General features: G+C 41.4%; 1 protein-coding gene and 1 pseudogene across 3 annotated transcripts in view; one reads left to right on the top strand and one right to left on the bottom strand.

The window, feature by feature from the left end:
• The window catches only part of AP2B1 (adaptor related protein complex 2 subunit beta 1), a 141,280-nt gene extending 121,560 nt beyond the window's left edge, over positions 1-19,720 (top strand). For 2 of the 3 annotated variants that reach the window (XM_017534210.2, XM_017534209.2), the window contains 4 exons: positions 1,586-1,670; positions 2,593-2,679; positions 9,415-9,569; positions 16,933-19,720. In XM_017534210.2, the coding sequence (XP_017389699.1) occupies positions 1,586-1,670; positions 2,593-2,679; positions 9,415-9,569; positions 16,933-17,007 (402 nt within the window). In that variant the 3' untranslated portion in view covers positions 17,008-19,720. The remainder of the gene's footprint in view (positions 1-1,585; positions 1,671-2,592; positions 2,680-9,414; positions 9,570-16,932) is intronic. The other variant, XM_037740524.1, reaches the window with a different exon arrangement.
• LOC119472102 lies at positions 11,451-11,590 on the bottom strand (annotated as a pseudogene).
• Positions 19,721-20,393: the final 673 nt, after the last annotated feature.

Raw genomic sequence — 20,393 nt, 5'->3', positions numbered from 1 at the left:
GTATTTTTAGTATTGACAGAGTTTTGCCCTATTGGCCAGACTGGTCTCAAATTCCTGACCTCAGGTGATCTGTCCGCCTTGGCCTCCCAAAGTACTGGGATTATAGGCCTGAGCCACCACACCCAGCCATACTCTAGTACATCCTAAAGAATGTCTTCAGTCTCTTTCCTGAGATTAGTTACTCTGCTTAAATTAACCAGATTTAAGCTTTTTGAGAATCCTATCTCAGCATTTTGGGCATCAGGCCATGTTATATATATATAGGTCACAAACTCCTAAGCCTGTTAGTTAACAGGTTAAAAGCAAGGAAAATAACTTCATGGACTCTTCTGGGAGAGAGAACATAATTATGGAAAAGGGAATACAGGCACCATTTAAAGTAGGGAAGATAAGTTGATATTAAATGTAGAAGGACTGGAAGTACTTTAGAAAGAGGATATTTGGATCTCATAGCCACAGTTTTAAGAGATCAGTATGCTATTGAAATGTAGACATTTGCCATAAACGGCAGAAAGTGAGAATAGTGTACTAGACAAGCACTTTTTAACTTTGTTTTTAGAGCAAAATGAGATAGAAACAGGTATGGTTACTGATTATAGAACTTGCTCAGATAAATGTTCTCGTACAGTGCTAACAGCATAGATAGGAAAGTCATTAGTGACGGAAACCAGTGGGAGGTGGTGACTTAGAGCAAGCCAAGCCGCCTCCTGCTGTCTCTTCTTACAGTATATGGGCCTTATAATCTGCTGCTGTGCAATTTGCCTGTTCCTGAAAGTATATACTAATCAGTGTTGCCGTGAATAAAAGTACTTACTGTAGCTTTTTAAAAAACAGCATGTTCCGAATTAAGCAATCTATGGTAGAATCATAGTCAAGAAGTTTGTATTGTGAGAAGAAAATTCATTTATTTGCTTGCTTAAAGATTTTTTGTTCTTATAGTCATCAGGTTTACCAATGTTAGCTCCAACAAGCTTTTTCCAACCATAAGACCTGGGAAATAAGGTTTATAAAAGAAAGAATTTTAAAACTGATATCTTAAAAAATAAAGAGGTAGCATGGTACTAGTTATTGTGCGGAGAAATAAAAATCAAGATTTAGCATCAAACCTCTGTTTGCATCCGAATTCTTCTGTGTACTAGCTACGTGACTGTGGATGTTAGTCTTTCTAAACCTGTTTCATTCATTATCTGTGAAATAGAGGAGAATGTTACCTACTTTGTTTGAGATCATTATAATGAGAGTTAGAAATAATATCATTAGTAGGTAACGTAGTAAGTGATAGCAGCTACTATTAATCATAGAGACAAAAAACAACAGACTAGCTTATTCCTGGTATCCAAGTTGTGCCTTGAAGACAGGCCTTTTGGAAAGAGGTAGAGTTGCAGGTTGTCGCAGTTCTATACAATGTTGAGTAAGCAAGGGTGTGCTTTGCAGTATATGTGCCAGCATGTCTTGATTTGGGGAGACCTGCACTGACCGAAAGAGGAAGGAAATAGGGAGGCATATTTCTAGACACAGTGTTGCTCTTTCCCTCCTACCTGGCTCCCTACAATGTCCTCATTTTACCTTGTTGCTTTCCTGGCAGGTGGCTGTGAAAAACAATATCGATGTCTTCTACTTCAGCTGCCTCATCCCACTCAATGTGCTTTTTGTAGAAGATGGCAAAATGGGTAAGTACGTTCCTGCCTATCCTGCAGAATATACCTTTGCCCTTCTTCTGCTTGTCAGGCAGAGCATAGCCCCAGAAGTACAAGTTATTTTGAGGTTAAAAAAATGGCGTAAGGATATTTTAAAGTTCTTAATAATTGCTCATTATTTATTCTCCCAAGTCACAGTTGTTCTTGCTTTGCCATTGGTCTCTAAATCGCAGTGCCCGATACTTGAATAATTCAGTCACCCAAGATACATAGTAAGAGGTTTGGGGACCTAGTAAATATGGATTTGAATCTCAGCTGTCCCGTTTATTTGCTGTGTGACTGGTCAAGGTAATAAACTTTTTGGAATTTCCATTTCCAAATTTACAGTGTAAATAATTTTTATAATGATTTAATGAGATAATACATGTAAATTTAGCACTTTACTGTGTACTGAATTCATACTGCCTCAAGCTAAGAATTCAGTAATTTGTAATAAACCATCAGTACTCCTGATGTGTCTATTGACATTTCTCTCTTCCCTTATTTATGAACCACAATCTAATAAAACTGGCTTATAGTGGTGCATATTAAACTATGATGGCACTAAATTTATTTGATTCTCAGAATAGCTCTTTGGGTAGGCAGGACAGATGTAATTATAGATGAAGAAACTAAGGCTCAGAAAGGTCATAAGTCACCAAAATACGAAAACAAGGGAGCCAAAATGAAACCCTAGATGTAGACTCTTTTCCAATGTATCTTAGTGTTGTTGATGAGGGATTAATTGAACTGGATCATAGCACTTTTGCAGACCTCAGAATTGCCTCCAATCCCAGCCTGCTGTTAGCTATTTTGCAAGGACCAGCATGACAAAGGAACAATGATGCTAGGCATCAGAAATCAGAATACTGACAGATTATGCACATCCATCCTTCCCCTCTGCTTCCCCATACAGAGCGCCAGGTCTTTCTTGCAACATGGAAGGATATTCCCAATGAAAATGAACTTCAGTTTCAGATTAAGGAATGTCACTTAAATGCTGGTGAGTAATGTACTCTAAATTTCATTTTCATCTTAGTAAATCAAATTAGATATTTGAGATTTTAATCTTTCTTTTGCCTACCCTTTTATCCTCCCCTGTATCCACTATGTTTCTAGTGGATATATATGGTAGATGCATTACTTTGCAAACCCCTGTTTAAAAACATGGTATGTTGGCCGGGCGCGGTGGCTCAAGCCTGTAATCCCAGCACTTTGGGAGGCCGAGGCGGGTGGATCACGAGGTCAAGAGATCGAGACCATCCTGGTCAACATGGTGAAACCCCGTCTCTACTAAAAATACAAAAAAATTAGCTGGGCATGGTGGCGCGTGCCTGTAATCCCAGCTACTCAGGAGGCTGAGGCAGGAGAATTGCCTGAACCCGGGAGGCGGAGGTTGCGGTGAGCCGAGATCGCGCCATTGCACTCCAGCCTGGGTAACAAGAGCGAAACTCCGTCTCAAAAAAAAAAAAAAAAAAAAAAAACAAATCAAAAAAAAAAAAAAAAAAAAAAAAAAACATGGTATGTTTTGATATAGGTACTAGAGTACTTACAAGCTAACAGATTTAGGCAACAAACTAGAATCAGCCCATCTACCCAATTCTTCCCTACGTAAAGATATGTTAGTTCTATTACTTAAACATCCTAATAATCAAAAACTGAAGTGGCACTTGAGAATATTCACTCCCCTAGTAAATCAATTGGCCGTTTCTTCTTTTGTATCAATCTTTGGTATTGGAGGAAGAGTGGCTGTCTTTCTGAGATTCTGTACTTAGAACACTGTGTTTATAATTAAACAATGTATCATAGTTAATGAAAGCCTGGTTGGGCCAGGCATGGTGGCTCATACCAGTAATCCTAGCACTTTGGGGGGCTGAGATGGAAGGATCTCTTGAGGCCAGTTCAAGACCAGCCTGGGCAACATAGTGAGATCCCATCTCTATAAAAGAAAAAAAAGCCTACTTGGTAACCTTTTATTATACTGCCCTGTGCCAGCTTTCATGTGATGTTACTAACCTCTTTAATCACCATTAAAAAGCTCCAGAACCTTTTGTAGTTAACTTTATTACTGTAAAGGAACATAAAAGGGGTATCCCAAGAAGAAGAACAATAGCAGCTATTAGTCCCTTGGGCTTTGTTTCTCTGAAATATTCCTCAGGAATGAAAGGAGCCCTAAGTTATTCTGAGTCCTGCCTTTGTTTCACTGTTGCTCTCTCTCTCTCTTTCTCTCTCTTTCTCTAGAGCTCTTTCTTTCTCTCTTTTGAGGTTAGTACAAGGCTTTGTGAATTTGAACGAAAGTGAGCTTTGGTGCTTGGTCAGCACTTCCTCTTTCCTCATTTACCCCTCATTTACTCATGCACACATTGGTGGTTCTCCCAAGGGTTTTCCAGCACGTTACCATCCTCCCGTTGCAGCTAGAGCACAGCACTGGGGGAAGGAGGCAACACAGCAGTACAGAAAGCAAAAAACAAATTAATGCCTTCTCATTCCAGCTTTTTGTTTCTAATTTTAGTTTTTTATGGCTCTATGTCATATTCATCTTCTGTGTTCAGATGAATCTTATAGGGCTTTTGAAATCCAACATCATAGTGATCAGCTTCTTCCTGTGATACCTCTTTTAAATGTGATGCCCCTATAGGCCCTCTCTGAGACATTCAGGAGACTGAAGCCCTCCTGAAACCCTCAGAATAAGACATTCAGACAGACATCTTTGCATATAGAAACTTCAGACAGATGTTTGCCTCTGATAATAATTGTTTCACATCTCTGGGGCTCTTGGAAAGGTGTTTGAAGCAGAGTCTTCTGTAATTTCCATCATAATAATCAATTGGTTTGATTAATTCAATAATAGTTAATTGATTTTTTTTCATTTTGTGCCATATTCTAAGAATATGACAGTGTCATTTCTCCTTCACTTTGAGGCCCACTAGTAAGTTTCCATGAACCTCATTTGGTGATTACGGGAGGTTGGACAGCTTTCCACAGTATAAGCTGTTCTTCAGGAAGCCGTCAGGTGAAGAATCCTCAGTGGCTAGTGTCGAGAACCCAGGTGGATCCTGTTAGAGGAATCGCCTCTGTACCCAGCTAGGAAGAGACCAGGCCCGATTATAGTCACCTTTGTGGGAGTTGGTCCAGTGGTAACATTTTTCCCTTAAGAAAAAGTGTTCTGTTATCAATGAAAGTTTAAAAAATACAGCATACGCTAGGCTTCATCTAGAAATTGCCATTGCATGTTAGCAGACTAAAAGTTCTGAGAAGCTACACTGAAGAAGCCTATTTAATTCAGTGTTGACTGAACTTACTTGAACTTGGGATTTAAAATTACAAAATGCTTATAACATCATGTGGACCACCAGTGTTCCTTGAAGATGATCTGGAAAACTCCCTCCGATAGGGTAGAGATAGACCAGAGTGATTGGAAAGCAGGTTTGGTTTCAGACGTGTTCAGTATGAAAGGGACACGATTGTTTAAAAAATAAAAAAGAAGTTTGGGTGACTGAGAGCTTTGGTCTGTCAAAATAACAGAATGAAAAAATCCCCCTGCTTTGGAGTTTTGAACCCTTATTGCACCTTGCCATGTTTTTGTGATCTTGTCAAATAGGAAGTGTCTGGCATTTCTTCTAGTGGAGCTGTGCCCTTTGATGTCGTTTCTCAGCAAATTCAGTTTTGATCAATTCTGTCATGGCCTCACACCAATCGCTGCATGCCTTAGGTGCTCCAAATACCAGTAAATCAGATTGCAGTGATACACTGCTCTGTGGCTGTGCCACACGTGAAACATAGGGGAAAACAGCCATTTCATTTTCTCCCAAAGTCCAAGGCCATCATTTTCCCACATTAAATCACTGCTAGTCTTGCAAGGCTACTTCCTGCAACCAGTCGTTTCCAGCTCTTCCTTTGGGTCCATCCCCAGGTCTGGAGTGCCCTGGCCTTTACATTTCTTTCCAGTCTCAGGGGCTCTATTAACATGAACGTTTTTAGCTTTAGTGCCTTCTGATTCAACAGCCTGGGTCTAGCTGAGAGCTAAAAATACCATCCTTTCCAGCTGATCTGCCCTAATCACATTAGCACCAACACTTTAAATAGCTTTTCTGTGCTAGCATAGACATTTGACAGATGGAACTAACACTCTGAGGGCTACAGGAAGTCATAGGCTTAAAGGACTTACCAACTTAGCACTGAGCTTTACTTTGCTCTTTCATCTCCTTCTAGAGAATAAAGAAAGAGACCTTCTTCCCAAGTCTTAATAATCAGTTTTTAATAGGAAAGCATGTGATGGCAATTCTTATGATGCCACTAATTGTGTAAGTGCACCTTTCTGTGTAAGCACCTTTAATTGTGTTAGCACCTTTCTGATCTAACTAGAAAATGTTAGATCAGAAAGGTGCTAACAGGACTCCCTCCTTTCTAGCACTGATCATTTCTGTGGATGCTGGGAGATCTGTATGAATCTGTTTTGTGTCTTACCATTACAGCTGCATTTGGGGTTAATACGTATCTGGGACTACTATCTTAAGTGCACAAGAAGTAGCTGCATCTCCAACCATATCTGGAAAGGAATCTTTGTGATAAACAGTGCAACAAACCCATTTTTTAATTTAATGTTCATAATATTAAGAAAAGCTCAGAGACTTAATATATCTATTTTCATTAGTTAGGTACTGTAATGAGAGACAAATATCTGTTCCAGCATGGGGGCTAGGTAAAGGTGAATTCTGTTTCATTGTTTTGTTGTGGCTTTCCCCAGCCTTTGGAATATTTCAAAAATGGAAACTCTCTTCCAGCTAACACCTAACTATAGTTTGGTTGCTTAAATGGTAAAAAGTGTTCTTTTCAGCAGTCATCGTGGTTTCGAGCTTGCTAATAATACCACAGGACGGCCCCAGATGTAAATTCCCCCATTCCACTCTCTAATATGAGTACCTTCTTCACCCTTACTCCTGTCAGAGGATGTATGACCTTACCTAAAGTAGAAAGGTAAAGGAAGGAGGATCATATCCATACCTTCAAAGAGTTCAGACCCCAGATCCAAAACGCCAAATTTATGGAAGGATACAAATGAACCATTAAGAAATCTTATCTTGGCAGGGCTCACTGGCTCACACGTGTAATCTCACACTTTGGGAGGCTCAGGCAGGAGGATAATGTGAGCCTAGGAGGTTGAGACTGCAGTGAGCCCTGATCACGCCACTGCACTCCAGTCTGGGCAACAAAGATCCTGTTAGAGAGAGAGAGAGAGAGAGAGAGAGAAAGCAAGGAAGGAAAAAGAAAGTAAAGAAATCATATCTTGAAGGGAGTGTAACTATATTTGACCATCTTTTTTTATTCTATACTTTGGGATAAATCTCAGTGTCTTATGCCTCAGATGATATCATCAGCACACACTGAAACATTACATTACATTCTCATTCTCAGAGTCTCACAACTGTAAGATTCCGTCGTGTTTCCCAGAATGTCAAAATGTGTTTAAAAAAACGTAAAAACTATATGTCTTGTCAAGAATTCTATCCCAGTCTGGCTGGGAAGCCTCTTATATCTGGCTCCACTTGCCATTCTTAATCATAGTTAGCAGAATCTGATCATTCTGCAATCTGTCAATCTTCAGACTCAAACCTAATATCTAAAATGTATAAAAACCAAATCATACATACTAATGTTATGAAACCCTCTCTCTATTTAGTCTTCTGATAAAAATCACAGTACAGTCATTCATTAGGAACAGAGGTTGCTGACCAGAATGCTTCCAAATGTATTAAAGTTACATCCATTCAGCTTGCTCATTCTTCCTGACTGTTTGCCATGTTTTCTAATTCTAGAAAAGTGTGTGTGTGTGTGTGTGTGTGTGTGAGAGAGAGAGAGAGAGAGAGAGAAAGAATGTTTCTTAGCCTGTCATCTCTTACATAGGTGGTGAAATAAGACTATTTCATGATTATTTCTATAGGAATCCGGGCCTTACCACATATATACTCTGGAATGTATTTGTGCCTATGCAACAAGGTGGCTGTTCAACAAAGGCTCCTACTTTGTGTGTTTTTGGTTTCCTGGGAAATGGGCAAGAGCCTTGAAAGTTAAGAATGATTTTTACAACTTAAAGCAAGCCCCTCTGTGTTCAAGGCAATCCTGTCAAAAAGCATTAGCCAAACTCTAGCTGCTGATGTTGCCTAGCAACCTAGTCAAAGCTGCGAGAGCACTTCATTGTGGGAACCAGGGTGGCAGCCAGAACTGCCTCATCCCCCACAAGGTGATTAAAGGGCATATTGAGGCCCCTTCTTCCAACAGTATTGCATATAAGTACACTGAGATACATTTTTTGACTCCCAAACAGCCATTTCTTAAGGTATAACTACTCTACTTGTGTCAGTGAAAAGCTTAGAAATAAAAGGAGAAAAGCTAAGTAATAACTAAGTGTGGTAAACATGTCTTATGAAAGGAATATTAATGCCTTCTCTACTGAGCTATCAGTGGTTTGAACGTGGGAGAAAGACATCAGAGTGAGAACTACCTACAAAAGTAGTTCACATCTATGTTTATGGTATTATGTCAATATTGGCATCTCCAACACCTATCAGAAGCTTATTCAGCAGATATTGATGACAGGTACCTGTTGTATCCCAGATAATGAGGGAAGTACAGTGCTGAAAAACTCCAAGATCCCTTTGCTCAGGGACCTTACCATTTAGAAGGGTAGAAAGACCATTCATCATGGCAACCTTTTCTCAAAAAGCACAATAGAATATGACAGATTTTTATGTGGGGAGAATTTGGTTCTTGAGGTAGGCATGAGTAATTTGAATGCTCTCTTCAGAAATGAATATAATAAATAGTCAACAAAGAAGCAGTACTTGTCATCTCTATTCTTAAAAGTTTCTCTTTTCCTGATACAACAACATCTCATAAACAGAAAAATAACCTTTTTATTCTAGAATGTTGTCATTTCGAAGTGCCAAAACACCAACCCATTCTTACCCTGAGTTGGTGACTATGAAAGCTTCTGTCCTGACCAGCAGCCACAGCTGGAATTTTAGGACCTAGCAGCAGTCACCTTTGCACAGCTTCAGTCATTCTGAAAGTCTGTGGTTGAGACAGTTTGTTTCATTATTATTTTCAAGGCATAGTATTCCCTAAAGGCTTAAGAAATTATTGTTTCCTGCTTTGAAAACAAACAAAATTTTAAATATCTAGAATAATAAATTTGTTTTGCAGTTGACTTCTACAGCTCTGGGCCCTTGCCGATCCTGGCAGTTGAGGCCCGAGTGGCTCACAATGAAGTAGTAGTGACTTGGGAAGTAGCACTGTGGGTGTTGTCATCAGTCTTGTATCCCCATTGATCTGGAGCCACCATCCAGAAATGAATACTAACATGACAGTCACTGTGACATACCCACACACTCATTTCTTTGTCCTCTTCAGAATCTTTTTTTACCTGTCTAGCACCTAATTTGAGATTTACCAACTTCTTAGGCCCACCAATTTCATAATCTCCAAAGGTAACTCACACTAATCTGTAGGTGTACCTTATTCTGTTTTCAGTTCTGGAATCTGATAAGCAAACAATTCATGAACTTATTCTTCACTTTTTGCTGTTGTATAGGAGAATGGCTTCTGAACTGTACACGTGTCCATGTGACAGTACTTGTCAGGGAACTGAACACATGCAGCTCATAAGGATGTGAGAAGAGAGTGTACATTTGTTTGAGATTTTAACTGAAGGTGTTGGATTTTGAATCTGTATTTCTAGACACTGTTTCCAGCAAGTTGCAAAACAACAATGTTTATACTATTGCCAAGAGGAATGTGGAAGGGCAGGATATGCTGTACCAATCCCTGAAGCTCACTAATGGCATTTGGATTTTGGCCGAGCTACGTATCCAGCCAGGAAACCCCAATTATACGGTAAGGACTTTCTCAGAATGGGTGAGATGGATTAGAGGAGGGAGGTGAGAGAGCCTTTTCATTTTTACTGAGCACCCTAGAAAGACCTAGAGGAGGTCTTCAAATCCAAGATATACAAAATAAGCAGTCAATAAAGAAATCCCATTTGCCTCAATGGAAGACCTCCTCTCTGTAGTATCCGCCCCATCCAACAGGTATGGTGCCTCTTGCCAGTGCCTCAAATCCATCCCTCCCCTTGGTGTATACAGAGTTTCTCACAAAACTTGGCAGCTTCATCCTCAATATCAGTTAATACTTATCTACCGTATCTGTGCATATGGTACTGTAACAAGCTGCGGAGAGGATTGTTTACATAGCTAATGTCAGGAAGAACTTTCTTGCTGTTGGAGTTTATGACGTAAGTATATCAGAGTCATTAACACTTTTCAGCAGCATCGTATGACCTGAAATGCTTGTTATTAAAGGTAAGGCAAAATGTAATACACCTTTGGAAGCCTATAAGTTTTCCAAACTAAAGTATCACAGTGAACTAAAGTAAAAATTCTGACAATAGTAAGGCGGAAACAATTGCTTTGTTAAACAGCAAAGATTGATACCCAAGCACTAGGCATGTTTGCTGTTGTAAAATGTGATTTCCCGAAAGGATGCTGCTTGCCATCTGCATTTTGAAAAGCAAAGGAAAAATCCTTGAGGTGGGGAGAAATATCGTATTCCTCTGTTATGGTTGAGGTTTTTGTAGGTGGCTATTTAATTCTGAGGAAGCTGAATAGTCAGTAGCTTAAAGGAGCCTTTTAGCGATTTAGCTGAGAAAAGTCTGTGATTCCATTCCTTAATTTTGACAGCTAAGTCTGTTTTCACTATCATATATCGAGGGAATAGTACCATCCAGAACTGAATATTCTTGGTGTTTTTCCCACTAGTTCCCTTTCTTGAAGTAAGAGTAGCGTGCATGTGTGTGCGTATGCGCATGCACACGCTCCTGAGTCCTGGCAAACTAGATTTTCTCACTCAAGCACTTGTGAGCTGAGAAACTTCAGGCTTCCCTCATAAAGTTTAGGCTCCTCTCCTCCACCCCCCACCAGTCTCATCTTTTTTGGAGAGTAACGTACTGTCATTTATCTTGAGTTTCCTAAGAAAGGAAAACCCCTCTGTGCTGTTTCTCTAGGGACAAGTTTTGCTATAAAATCAAGGTAGTACATGCCTGTAATCCCAGCTACTGGAAAGACTGAGGCAGGAGGATCATTTGAGCCTGTGAGTTCAAGACCAGCCTGGATAACCTAGTGAGACCTTGTCTCAATTGGAAGAAAAGAAGGGGTTGTGGGGAGAATAACTCCATTTACTCCCTAGAAATTTGCCATAAGTTTGTATATGGATGTGTGGTTTTCTTTTTTCCTTTTTGCTTACTGTCCATTATTTTATTGTGTATAATCTTCCATCTCAGTTAGGTTAAATAACGTGATTACTCCCAGGTTGCAGATAAGTAAACCAAGGCTAAGAATGGTTAGTGACTAGTTCAAAGTCTTGTAATTTGCTGGTAGGTGAGTTTTGTTTAGAATTCAGGTGTTTCTTGACACCCTTCTTATACCATTTTGTTGATTAGTATCAGTAAATTTAAAAATTTTAACAAAAATTTTTTTTAATTTTTTAAAAAGATTTTAAAGTTTGGCCGGGCGCGGTGGCTCACGCTTGTAATCCCAGCACTTTGGGAGGCCGAGGCGGGTGGATCACGAGATCAAGAGATCGAGACCATCCTGGTCAACATGGTGAAACCCCGTCTCTACTAAAAATACAAAAATTAGCCGGGCATGGTGGCGCACACCTGTAGTCCCAGCTACTCGGGAGGCTGAGGCAGGAGAATTGCTTGAACCCAGGAGGCGGAGGTTGTGGTGAGCCGAGATCGCGCCATTGCACTCCAGCCTGGGTAACAAGAGCGAAACTCCATCTCAAAAAAAAAAAAAAAAATTTTAAAGTTTGTTAAAATTTCTTTACACTTGATCTTAGCCAAAAGGCCGAGAAGCAATGTTTGTTAAAATTTTTTTTAATGTTTTATTTTGAAATAAAGACTCAACAATTTTTTTAAATGGAATGTAGAGTTTCTGCATCTCTTTTACTCAGTTTTCCCCATTAATAATAACAACATCATATACACCCATACTACATTTTTTAAACTAAGAACGAGATATTGGTACAATATAATTAACTAAACTGTAGACATTATTCTAATTTCACTAATTTTTACACTTTTAGGGGTGAGGGGTGTGTAGTGTATATTACTGTGAACTCTTATCACGTGCTTTTAGGAGTGGGGTGGGCAGTCAGTTTGATAACCACTGCCAGTGTCCAGACATAGACTTGTTCTATCACCACAAAAAACTGCCTTAATGTTCAGACTCTCACCCCAGCCCTAATCCCTGGCAGCTGTTCTCTATTACTAGAATTGTGTCATTTTTAGAATGTATAAATTACACTCATGTAGCACGTAACCTCTTAAGATTGTTTTTGCATGCATAATACAACATTCTTCCAAGTTGTTACATGTATCCATAATTTGTTCTTTTTTGTGGCCAAGTAATTGTTCACTGTATGCATGTACCATAATTTCTCCATTCGCCTTTTGAAGAACATTTTTCTCCTATTTAAACAAACGTTTTGAGGTAATTATAAATTCATATGTATTTGTGAGAAATTACAGTGACTGGGTATGGTGGCTCATGCCTGTAATGCCAACACTTTGGAAGGCCATGATGGAAGGATCACTTGAGGATAGGAGTTCAAGACCAGCCTGCTCAATATAGTGGCACCCCATCTCTATTTTAAAATATATATTTTTAAAGAAATTATAGAGTGAGCTCTTCCTGTAAGCGGCCTGAGATGATCTGTATTCAGTTCACCCAGAAAACCCCCAAAATCATACAAAGCAAGAGATTCAAATCTTCATGTTCACTTTAAGAACACTCATGTAAGTGCCCAGGCCATCAAAGGTATGCATGTCCAAATGGCCACCAAGTACTTGAAAGATATCTCTTTATAGAAGCAATGTGTGCCATTCTGTATTATTGTAATGGAGTTGGTAAGGTATGATAAGCCAAACAGAAGGGCTGGGCACAGGATGACAGGTGGTCCAAAAGTGTTGAATTTGTGCTATACATGTTTAAAAAGGCAGAGTAATGCTGACCCTAAGGGTTTAGATGCAGATTCTCTGGTCATTGAGCATGTCCAGGTGAACAGAGCCCCAGGATATGTTGCCATACTTACAGAGCTCAGGGCAGATTAACCCATACATAAACTCCCCTGCCACACATTGAAATGATCCTTACTGAAAAAGAGTAAATTGTTCTTAAACCAGAAGAGAGGGTTGTATGGAAGAAAAAGATATCCTAGAAGAAATTGGGGAAAACAAAAACATATAGCCTGGAAATAAATTTGGCATGGAATAAATGCAAAAAAAAAAAAAAAAGATTCTGTCCTCCTGGGTAGCCACACCCACATTTCTTCCTTCCATATATTTATATATATACATTTTTTTTAATAGAGACAGGGTCTCACCATGTTGCACAGGCGGTCTCAAACTCTTGGCCTCAAGTGATCCTCCCATCTTGGCCTCCCAAAATGCTGGGATTGCAGGCATGAGCCACTGCACCTGGCCCCCAGCCCCTATATTTTTAAATGGTGAATTTGCTTATACTTCCCTGCCCTCTTTCCTAGTTTTCATCCCATCTGGTGACTAGCTTCTCTCTGCCCACAATACCATCTAAATCTCCCATCATAACACTTGTCCGATAGGTCTAATTCATTCTCCCTAAGCAGCACCCCAGACTCTAAAGTCATTCGGATCCATCCCTTCATCATCCTAAGTTCCCATTATGCTATTAATCTGATCTGAGCTAAGTATTAAGGAAGAAAGAAATCTGGTTGAGCCAGCACTAATGCGTGACAGGATGATGGTCCCTCAGTCTCCTAAGAGGGGTTGATAAAGCACTTCTCCCCAAACCCCAGTTTGTATTGTATTTCATTAAGAAGATATGTTTATCCTAAAAGGGTGAAGTTATATCTCTGTAAGTAGGTAAGTCTCACCTGAAAGATAACTTGTCCCCCATGAAGCAATGTATGTTCCACACCATATACCAAAAGTGGATGTGTACCCTTAACTTTAATTAAGCAGGACAGGTGACTCTTTTGCCCTTGGTGTGTCTAGTTTGGACTGGATTCCTGAGTGGCTGATGTTAGACATGTCACATAAGCAATTAGGAGTTGGAAGATTGAGGCCCAAGGAAAGCCTCTTAACCCCTAGGAGCCTTACAAAATGAGACCCAGAGTCCTAGCTATATTTAATAAACTTTTGATACTTTGTTAAAGGCTGGGATGCAGGTAGGGGTGGGGAGGTGTGGATATTAAGAGCCCAGAGACAGGGAAAGTTTCTTCCCCATCCTTTAAAGAGCAGCCGTAATGCCCAGGGTCTAGGTGTGATCAGTCCATGACTCCCCACCAATGCCAGCCTTGGCAGTTTGAGCTGTTGTTGAGGAAGGCAACATTTCCTTACTAGTAAACATAAAAATGAACCTCCAGCTGGAGGAACTTCAAGTATTGTTACAAAAATGTGGAAAAATACAAGCTAGTATTTTGGGGGAGTATTTGGGGACTACCTCTCGTTAGTCTGGGAGTTAACTCCCTTAAGCTGTTGTTTCTCTTTTTAGATTCCTCTTCTCTTCCTTTTCTGAACCCACATATTCTCCCACTAGAATTTTCCACAACATTGGCAGTAGAGAAGGCTGTAGAGAAGGAAGTACAAGAATTGCTTCAGGCCGGGCACGGCAGGTGGCTCGTGCCTGTAATCCCAGCACTCTTTGGGAGGCTGAGGCGGGTGGATCACCTGAGGTCAGAAGTTCGAGACCAGCCTGGCCAACATGGCAAAACCCAGTCTCTACTAAAAATACAAAAAAAAAATTAGCCGAATGTGGTGGCACACATCTGTAATCCCTGCTACTCAGGAGACTGAGGCAGGAGAATTGTTTGAATCCAGGAGGTAGAGATTGCAGTGAACTAAGATCACTGCACTCCAGCCTGGGTGACAGATCAAGAAACTGCCTCAAAAATAAATAAATAAATAAATAAGAATTGTTTCAGCCGGGCGTGGTGGGTCACGCCTATAATCCCAGCACTTTGGGAGGCCGAGGCGGGTGGATCACGAGGTCAAGAGATCGAGACCATCCTGGTCAACATGGTGAAACCCCGTCTCTACTAAAAATACAAAAATTAGCTGGGCATGGTGGCGCATGCCTGTAGTCCCAGCTACTCGGGAGGCTGAGGTATGAGAATTGCTTGAACCCAGGAGGCGGAGGTTGCAGTGAGCCGACATCGCGCCATTGCACTCCAGCCTGGGTAACAAGAGCAAAACTCCATCTTAAAAAAAAAAAAAAGAATTGTTTCAATAGGGAGTTTGAAAGTCAGGGAAATGCCTAAAGATGCAACGTGGACCAAAGTAGGGAGCTGTTTTCTATATATACAAGTTTTAGAGTGAGCTCACACCTGTAATCCCAGCACTTTGGGAGGCCAAGGTGGGCAAATCACTAAGGTGGTTAGGAGTTTGAGAGCAGCCTGGCCAATATGGTGAAACCTCAGAGTTTCACCATATTAAAACTCTATTAAAAATACAAAAATTAGCTTGGCGTGGTGGTGGGTGCCTATAGTGAGGCTGAGGCAGAAGAATCGCTTGAACCTGGGAAGCAGAGGTTGCAGTGAGCCAAGATTGCACCACTGCACTCCAGCCTGGACGACAGAGCAAGGCTCTGTCTAAAAATGAAAGAGAGAGAGAGAAAGAGAGCGAGAGAAAGGGAAGAAGGGAGGGAGGAAGGAAGGAAGACACCAGCCATATTCTTAAGTTAGTTGTTTTGTTTTGTTTACATTTATTAGAATTGTCTTCCTGACTAACATCAAGCAGCAGTTTTGGGAATACCTTGGTGACTGAATATTAAAGCTGTAAATCAATAGAATACCTTCTGATATTTTTTTGTTTGGTTTTTTTTTTTTGCATTTTAAATTTTACTTTAACTTTTTAGGTTGTTAGTTTTTTAGGAAATTCAGGGTTGACCAAAATCTTCTTGATCTTTTATCCACAGATAGTCTTACCTTTTGTACTATGTTAAATCGTCCTTAGTCTCTAATAAAAAAATAAAGAAGTAAAATAGTCTAAAATCTCACGGTGCTATATCATTCAAGACAATTTTTGTTGACCTGCCCTAATTAACAAGAGGAATGATGTCAGTAATATAAAGTATGTATCTATTAAATCTTCTGGTTCTAGAGTGTGTTTTGCATTCTTATATTATTGATAATTCTGCCTAATCTAATACAATTAGGAGTCTAAATCTGGGTTTAAATTTTGTCCTTACTGACTCACAAAATGAAATTCTCAATATTCACCATTAAGATCTTTTTAATATTAATGAAATAAAAGATTAAGCTGTTGACATGAATTGAGGTTGGATTATAGTAACTGTCTTTTCGTGCTCTTGGCTTCCCTCTTGGGGTATATACTCTCCTCATTATAATACAGGAAGGACTAATACCTTAGACCTTGCTTATGGGGTTTTATTTTACTTTATCAATTGTACATCCTCCTGAAGTTGGAGCTTAGTTGATATTTAGCCATCCTCTTGTCAGACTGAGAAACTGAGGCAGGCAGCTGCAATGACCATCAACAAGTTAAGGGCTTTAGCCTTTCCTTTTTCATTTAAAAATAATCTATAACTCTTAGCAAAGCATTAGAGCAGCTGTTCCCTCTGCAGTCAGAGGCTTTGAGGGTTTTAGTATGAATTATTTCCTAATCTCATAGATCCTCATGGAATGGAGGTAGAAGCACAGCACAACTTGACATTGATTAAATTGAAATTCCAGGCCGGGCGCGGTGGCTCAAGCCTGTAATCCCAGCACTGTGGGAGGCCGAGGCGGGTGGATCACGAGGTGAAGAGATCGAGACCATCCTGTTCAACATGGTGAAACCCCGTCTCTACTAAAACTACAAAAAATTAGCTGGGCATGGTGGCGCGTGCCTGTAATCCCAGCGACTCAGGAGGCTGGGGCAGGAGAATTGCCTGAACCCGGGAGGCGGAGGTTGCAGTGAGCCGAGGTCGCGCCATTGCACTCCAGCCTGGGTAACAAGAGCGAAACTCCGTCTCAAAAAAAAAAAAAAAAAAAAAAAAATTCCAAAACCCACAATACTTATTAACATAATCTCTTTGGCCACTCCAGTGATTAAAGTTTCTCTCCCACTGTGTGAAAAGTTTTCTTGAACTGAGTGCTTGGATGCCTTTAGATTTAATGCCAACCTCTGTGCTAATCTTCCATCTCCTTTTTCTCCTAACAGCTGTCACTGAAGTGTAGAGCTCCTGAAGTCTCTCAGTACATCTATCAGGTCTACGACAGCATTTTGAAAAACTAACAAGACTGATCCAGTACCTTCCAATCATGCTGTGATCAGTGCAAGCCAAGAACTCTTAACTGGAAGAAATTGTATTGCTGTGTAGAATCTGAACCCAAACACACTGAGGCCACCCAGCAAGGTAGTAACTAGTCTAACCCGTGCTAACATTAGGGCACAACCTGTTGGATAGTTTTAGCTTCCTGTGAACATTTGTAACCACTGCTTTCGTCACCTCCCACCTCTCGCCACCTGCTGCTGCTGTCTGTCCTTACTTGTGGGCTTCTCCATGCTGCGCCAATGGCTGGCTTTTTCTACACCCTCTTTTGAGTGTAGTTTGGTATTCTGTAATTGAGAGCTCATTTCAAAAGCAGAAAAAGACAACAAATATTAAAGCAAGGAAAAGTGTCACTGAAACACTGCACTTTATTGTTTTATACTTTTGTACATATGAGAAATCAAGGGAGTAGTGGAACCGAAGAAAGCACTGAAATGACTGTCATTAACCACACAGTCCTGGAGGCAGAGATGCAGTTACCTGCCCTAGCTTTTGAGGGGTTCTCTTATCTGTGCTAGCCTTATCCCTGGTCATTTGGATTTTCAGTTTGCTTTTTTTTCCCCCTCCAAAACCCTTTTCCTTGGCCAAGTCTTCATGCTTCCCCCTTTCCATATTATAATCTCATTTGATTGCTCTGCAATTGGGAACGGTGATCTTCTTGAATGATGTTTCAGGGTGCAAAAACTATAGAGCCTGTCAGCACCAAGCCTGAGAGAAGTTACACCTTACTACTTACTTTTCCCCTGTGCAAACCTGCTAATCACACTGATTCAGGAATTTGAGTAGAAATGGGGAACAGGAACCCAGATGCTGTCCCCTCACCCCCTTCCTGTATTTCTCAGGTTCAGTTCAAATCTAAAATCCTACTTTCAACAGAGGTGAAACAGAGTAATAACTTATCCAGCCCTCTTTTTCTACAAAGTAGAAAGATAAAAGGCAAAAAGGTTGCTGCCAAGACCTGTCAGCTGTGTAGTAGCAGAGCCGAGACAGTCTCCTAGGTCCCCATCCGTGTGGTTTTCACCACAGGACTGTCTCTTGTCATTTTTCCCCTAATGCCTTCTCCTGCCTTTCTCTGCCAACTTTTTGGCTCTTCATGTATTCCATACTGATTTTGACGCCCTGTTTATTGGCATCAGGTCGCAGCTGAGTATCTTTTGAATTACTTGAAGGTAAATCCAGATGCCAGAATGAAGGAGTAGCTGATGTTTCCCATGTGCCCCTGGAGCCCCAGTTCTTGAGGCCAGCAGAATAGGTGCAGAGATGAAGTGAGCTTAGAGATGTTGCAGATGCTCTTTATCCCTTCAGCTCTCTGATCTGCTCTTTCTTTATGATACTTAGGCTGCAGGGTATATTAAGATCATCCTAGAGGTTCAGGCAGTTCTTGTCATCTCTGAAAAGACTGGGGGATATGAAATTTTTCCCCCACCCGCCCTTAACACATTGGATATGATTTTTCAAAGAATGCCTCGTGCCCAAAATACCAACCTGTTTAGCAATGTTAAACTGATCTACGGGCACCTGTTGCATTGCCTGGCCTCCAGTATTCAGGGTCCATGACCAAAACTGCTCTTCTTAGATGCCCCTGCTTAAATCAGGGGCACTTCAGGGTTCACAGGCCTCATGTTGGACTGAGACCTAACTCACTGGACTCAGAAGAGGAATCGTGGAAAATAAGAGCAAAACTATCCCACAGATCTATCATGTCTGAAATAACCCTGCTTCACACCAGTTGCAAAGCTTGTGGGGAGTGGGTCCCCCAAAGCAGTTTCATAAACCTTGAGAATCTCCAAGAGAAGAATGTTTGGGGAGGGGAGAGGAAATATGTCCCTTGTACATTACCCCTCAAGCACATGGCAATAAGAAACTGCATAGGATTGTACGTGGAAGGTGGGTAGGTCAGATATGTGGGGTGGGAAAAGCAGGTTGGTAAAATTCCCTTCTTGGGACTTCATTCATGGAGTCAGTGGATACAAGTAGTGAAGAAGATTCACACTGCAAATACAGTGTTCTCATCTCAAAGCAAACTATCATTCCAGAAGGAAGAGTGTGTCAGGGCAAGCAGACAACACAATTTCCTACCAGAATATGTCCCTCAACCCCCAAAACAAGGCTTCTCTCAGCCTCCCCACCTGTGATGGATAACAGCTCCTATTCTCAGCTAACCTGACTGAGCCAGCCCGTGAACTCTTCACTCCTTGGGGAGGCCGCCTCCCATCACACCCCTGAGCAAAGTTAGAGAGGAATTCTACTTCCCATAAAAGGACCTCTCCTGAGAGGCAGAAACTGTTGCCTCCACCACAACTTCTCTCTTGGCTCATTCCAAGCTTGGCCAAATTGGGGAAATGGGTGGAGGTTGCCCTGCATCCCCCCCTCCTCTGCCTGAGTGTGTCTTTGTAACGTCAGCTGGCATCATACAAAGGGCAGGAGAAGCAAACACCCAGAACTCTTTTGCTGGTCAGAGATTCCCTGAGTGTCTGTCCTCACCCAAGCCTGCTCTGTGTGTCTGTGTTGTGAAGCTTGAGACTTTGGAAAGAAATGGGAAGGGGGGGGCGGGGGAAGTGTTGCCACAAGAATGCTTCTCATTCCTCTGTTCTTGTTGGGTCCTGTTTTGGGGGAGGGTGGGGGTTGGGGGAAGCGTGACCTTGTGTCTTCGTCAATAAACTCATTTACACAAAATGAAGTTTGTGGTATGTACTTTTTTCCCAGAACTGACATGCTAGGCGAAAACACAGCTGGCCAGAGAGGGACAGAACATTCATAACCACTCTGTTAAAACTTTTCTTTGTGACTGCCCCAGCCTTCCCAGGGATTCAGCCGGATGAAATTAAGAGTGACTTGAGGAAGAATCACAAACCTCCTGGAGGCTCCTTTTGACCAAACCCCAAACCACTGCTGCCACTACAGGCATCTCTGCAGGCAGGGAGTGCTCAGAGGAGGCGATCTGTCTTTCCTGGCAGTTCCCCTGCTGGGGCCCCAGGCAGATGGTCCCAGGGGCAGCAGCCAGAGCCACAGGGCCTGTTTCTGGCTTGTCAGCTGACATCCAGCCAGCAGGGCCCAGGGCCGGAGGAGTGCAGCAGAGCTTCTCATTCATTACCCAGGATGTCTCAATCATCTCTCAACTTAGAAAAGTCTCTCAAACTGGCCTCAGGGTCTGCATATCCTCAAGCAAATGGAATTAATGCTGCCTTAAAACAAGCTTCCCAGGGAGTTCCAAGGCTAGAGGCCTGCATTTGTGTTGCTGGGGGCATGTGACCCAGACTTTGTCAACACAGGAGGCCCCCTATACCTAGGTTCTGATAAGCTGATAGCTGCTGAGCTCTCCCACTGCTTAGAATGGGGGAAGAGGCTG

This window comes from Cebus imitator, unplaced genomic scaffold, assembly GCF_001604975.1.
Source record: "Cebus imitator isolate Cc_AM_T3 unplaced genomic scaffold, Cebus_imitator-1.0 Scaffold85, whole genome shotgun sequence".
Lineage (NCBI taxonomy): Eukaryota > Metazoa > Chordata > Mammalia > Primates > Cebidae > Cebus > Cebus imitator.
This window is presented reverse-complemented; position numbering and strand designations above follow the sequence as displayed.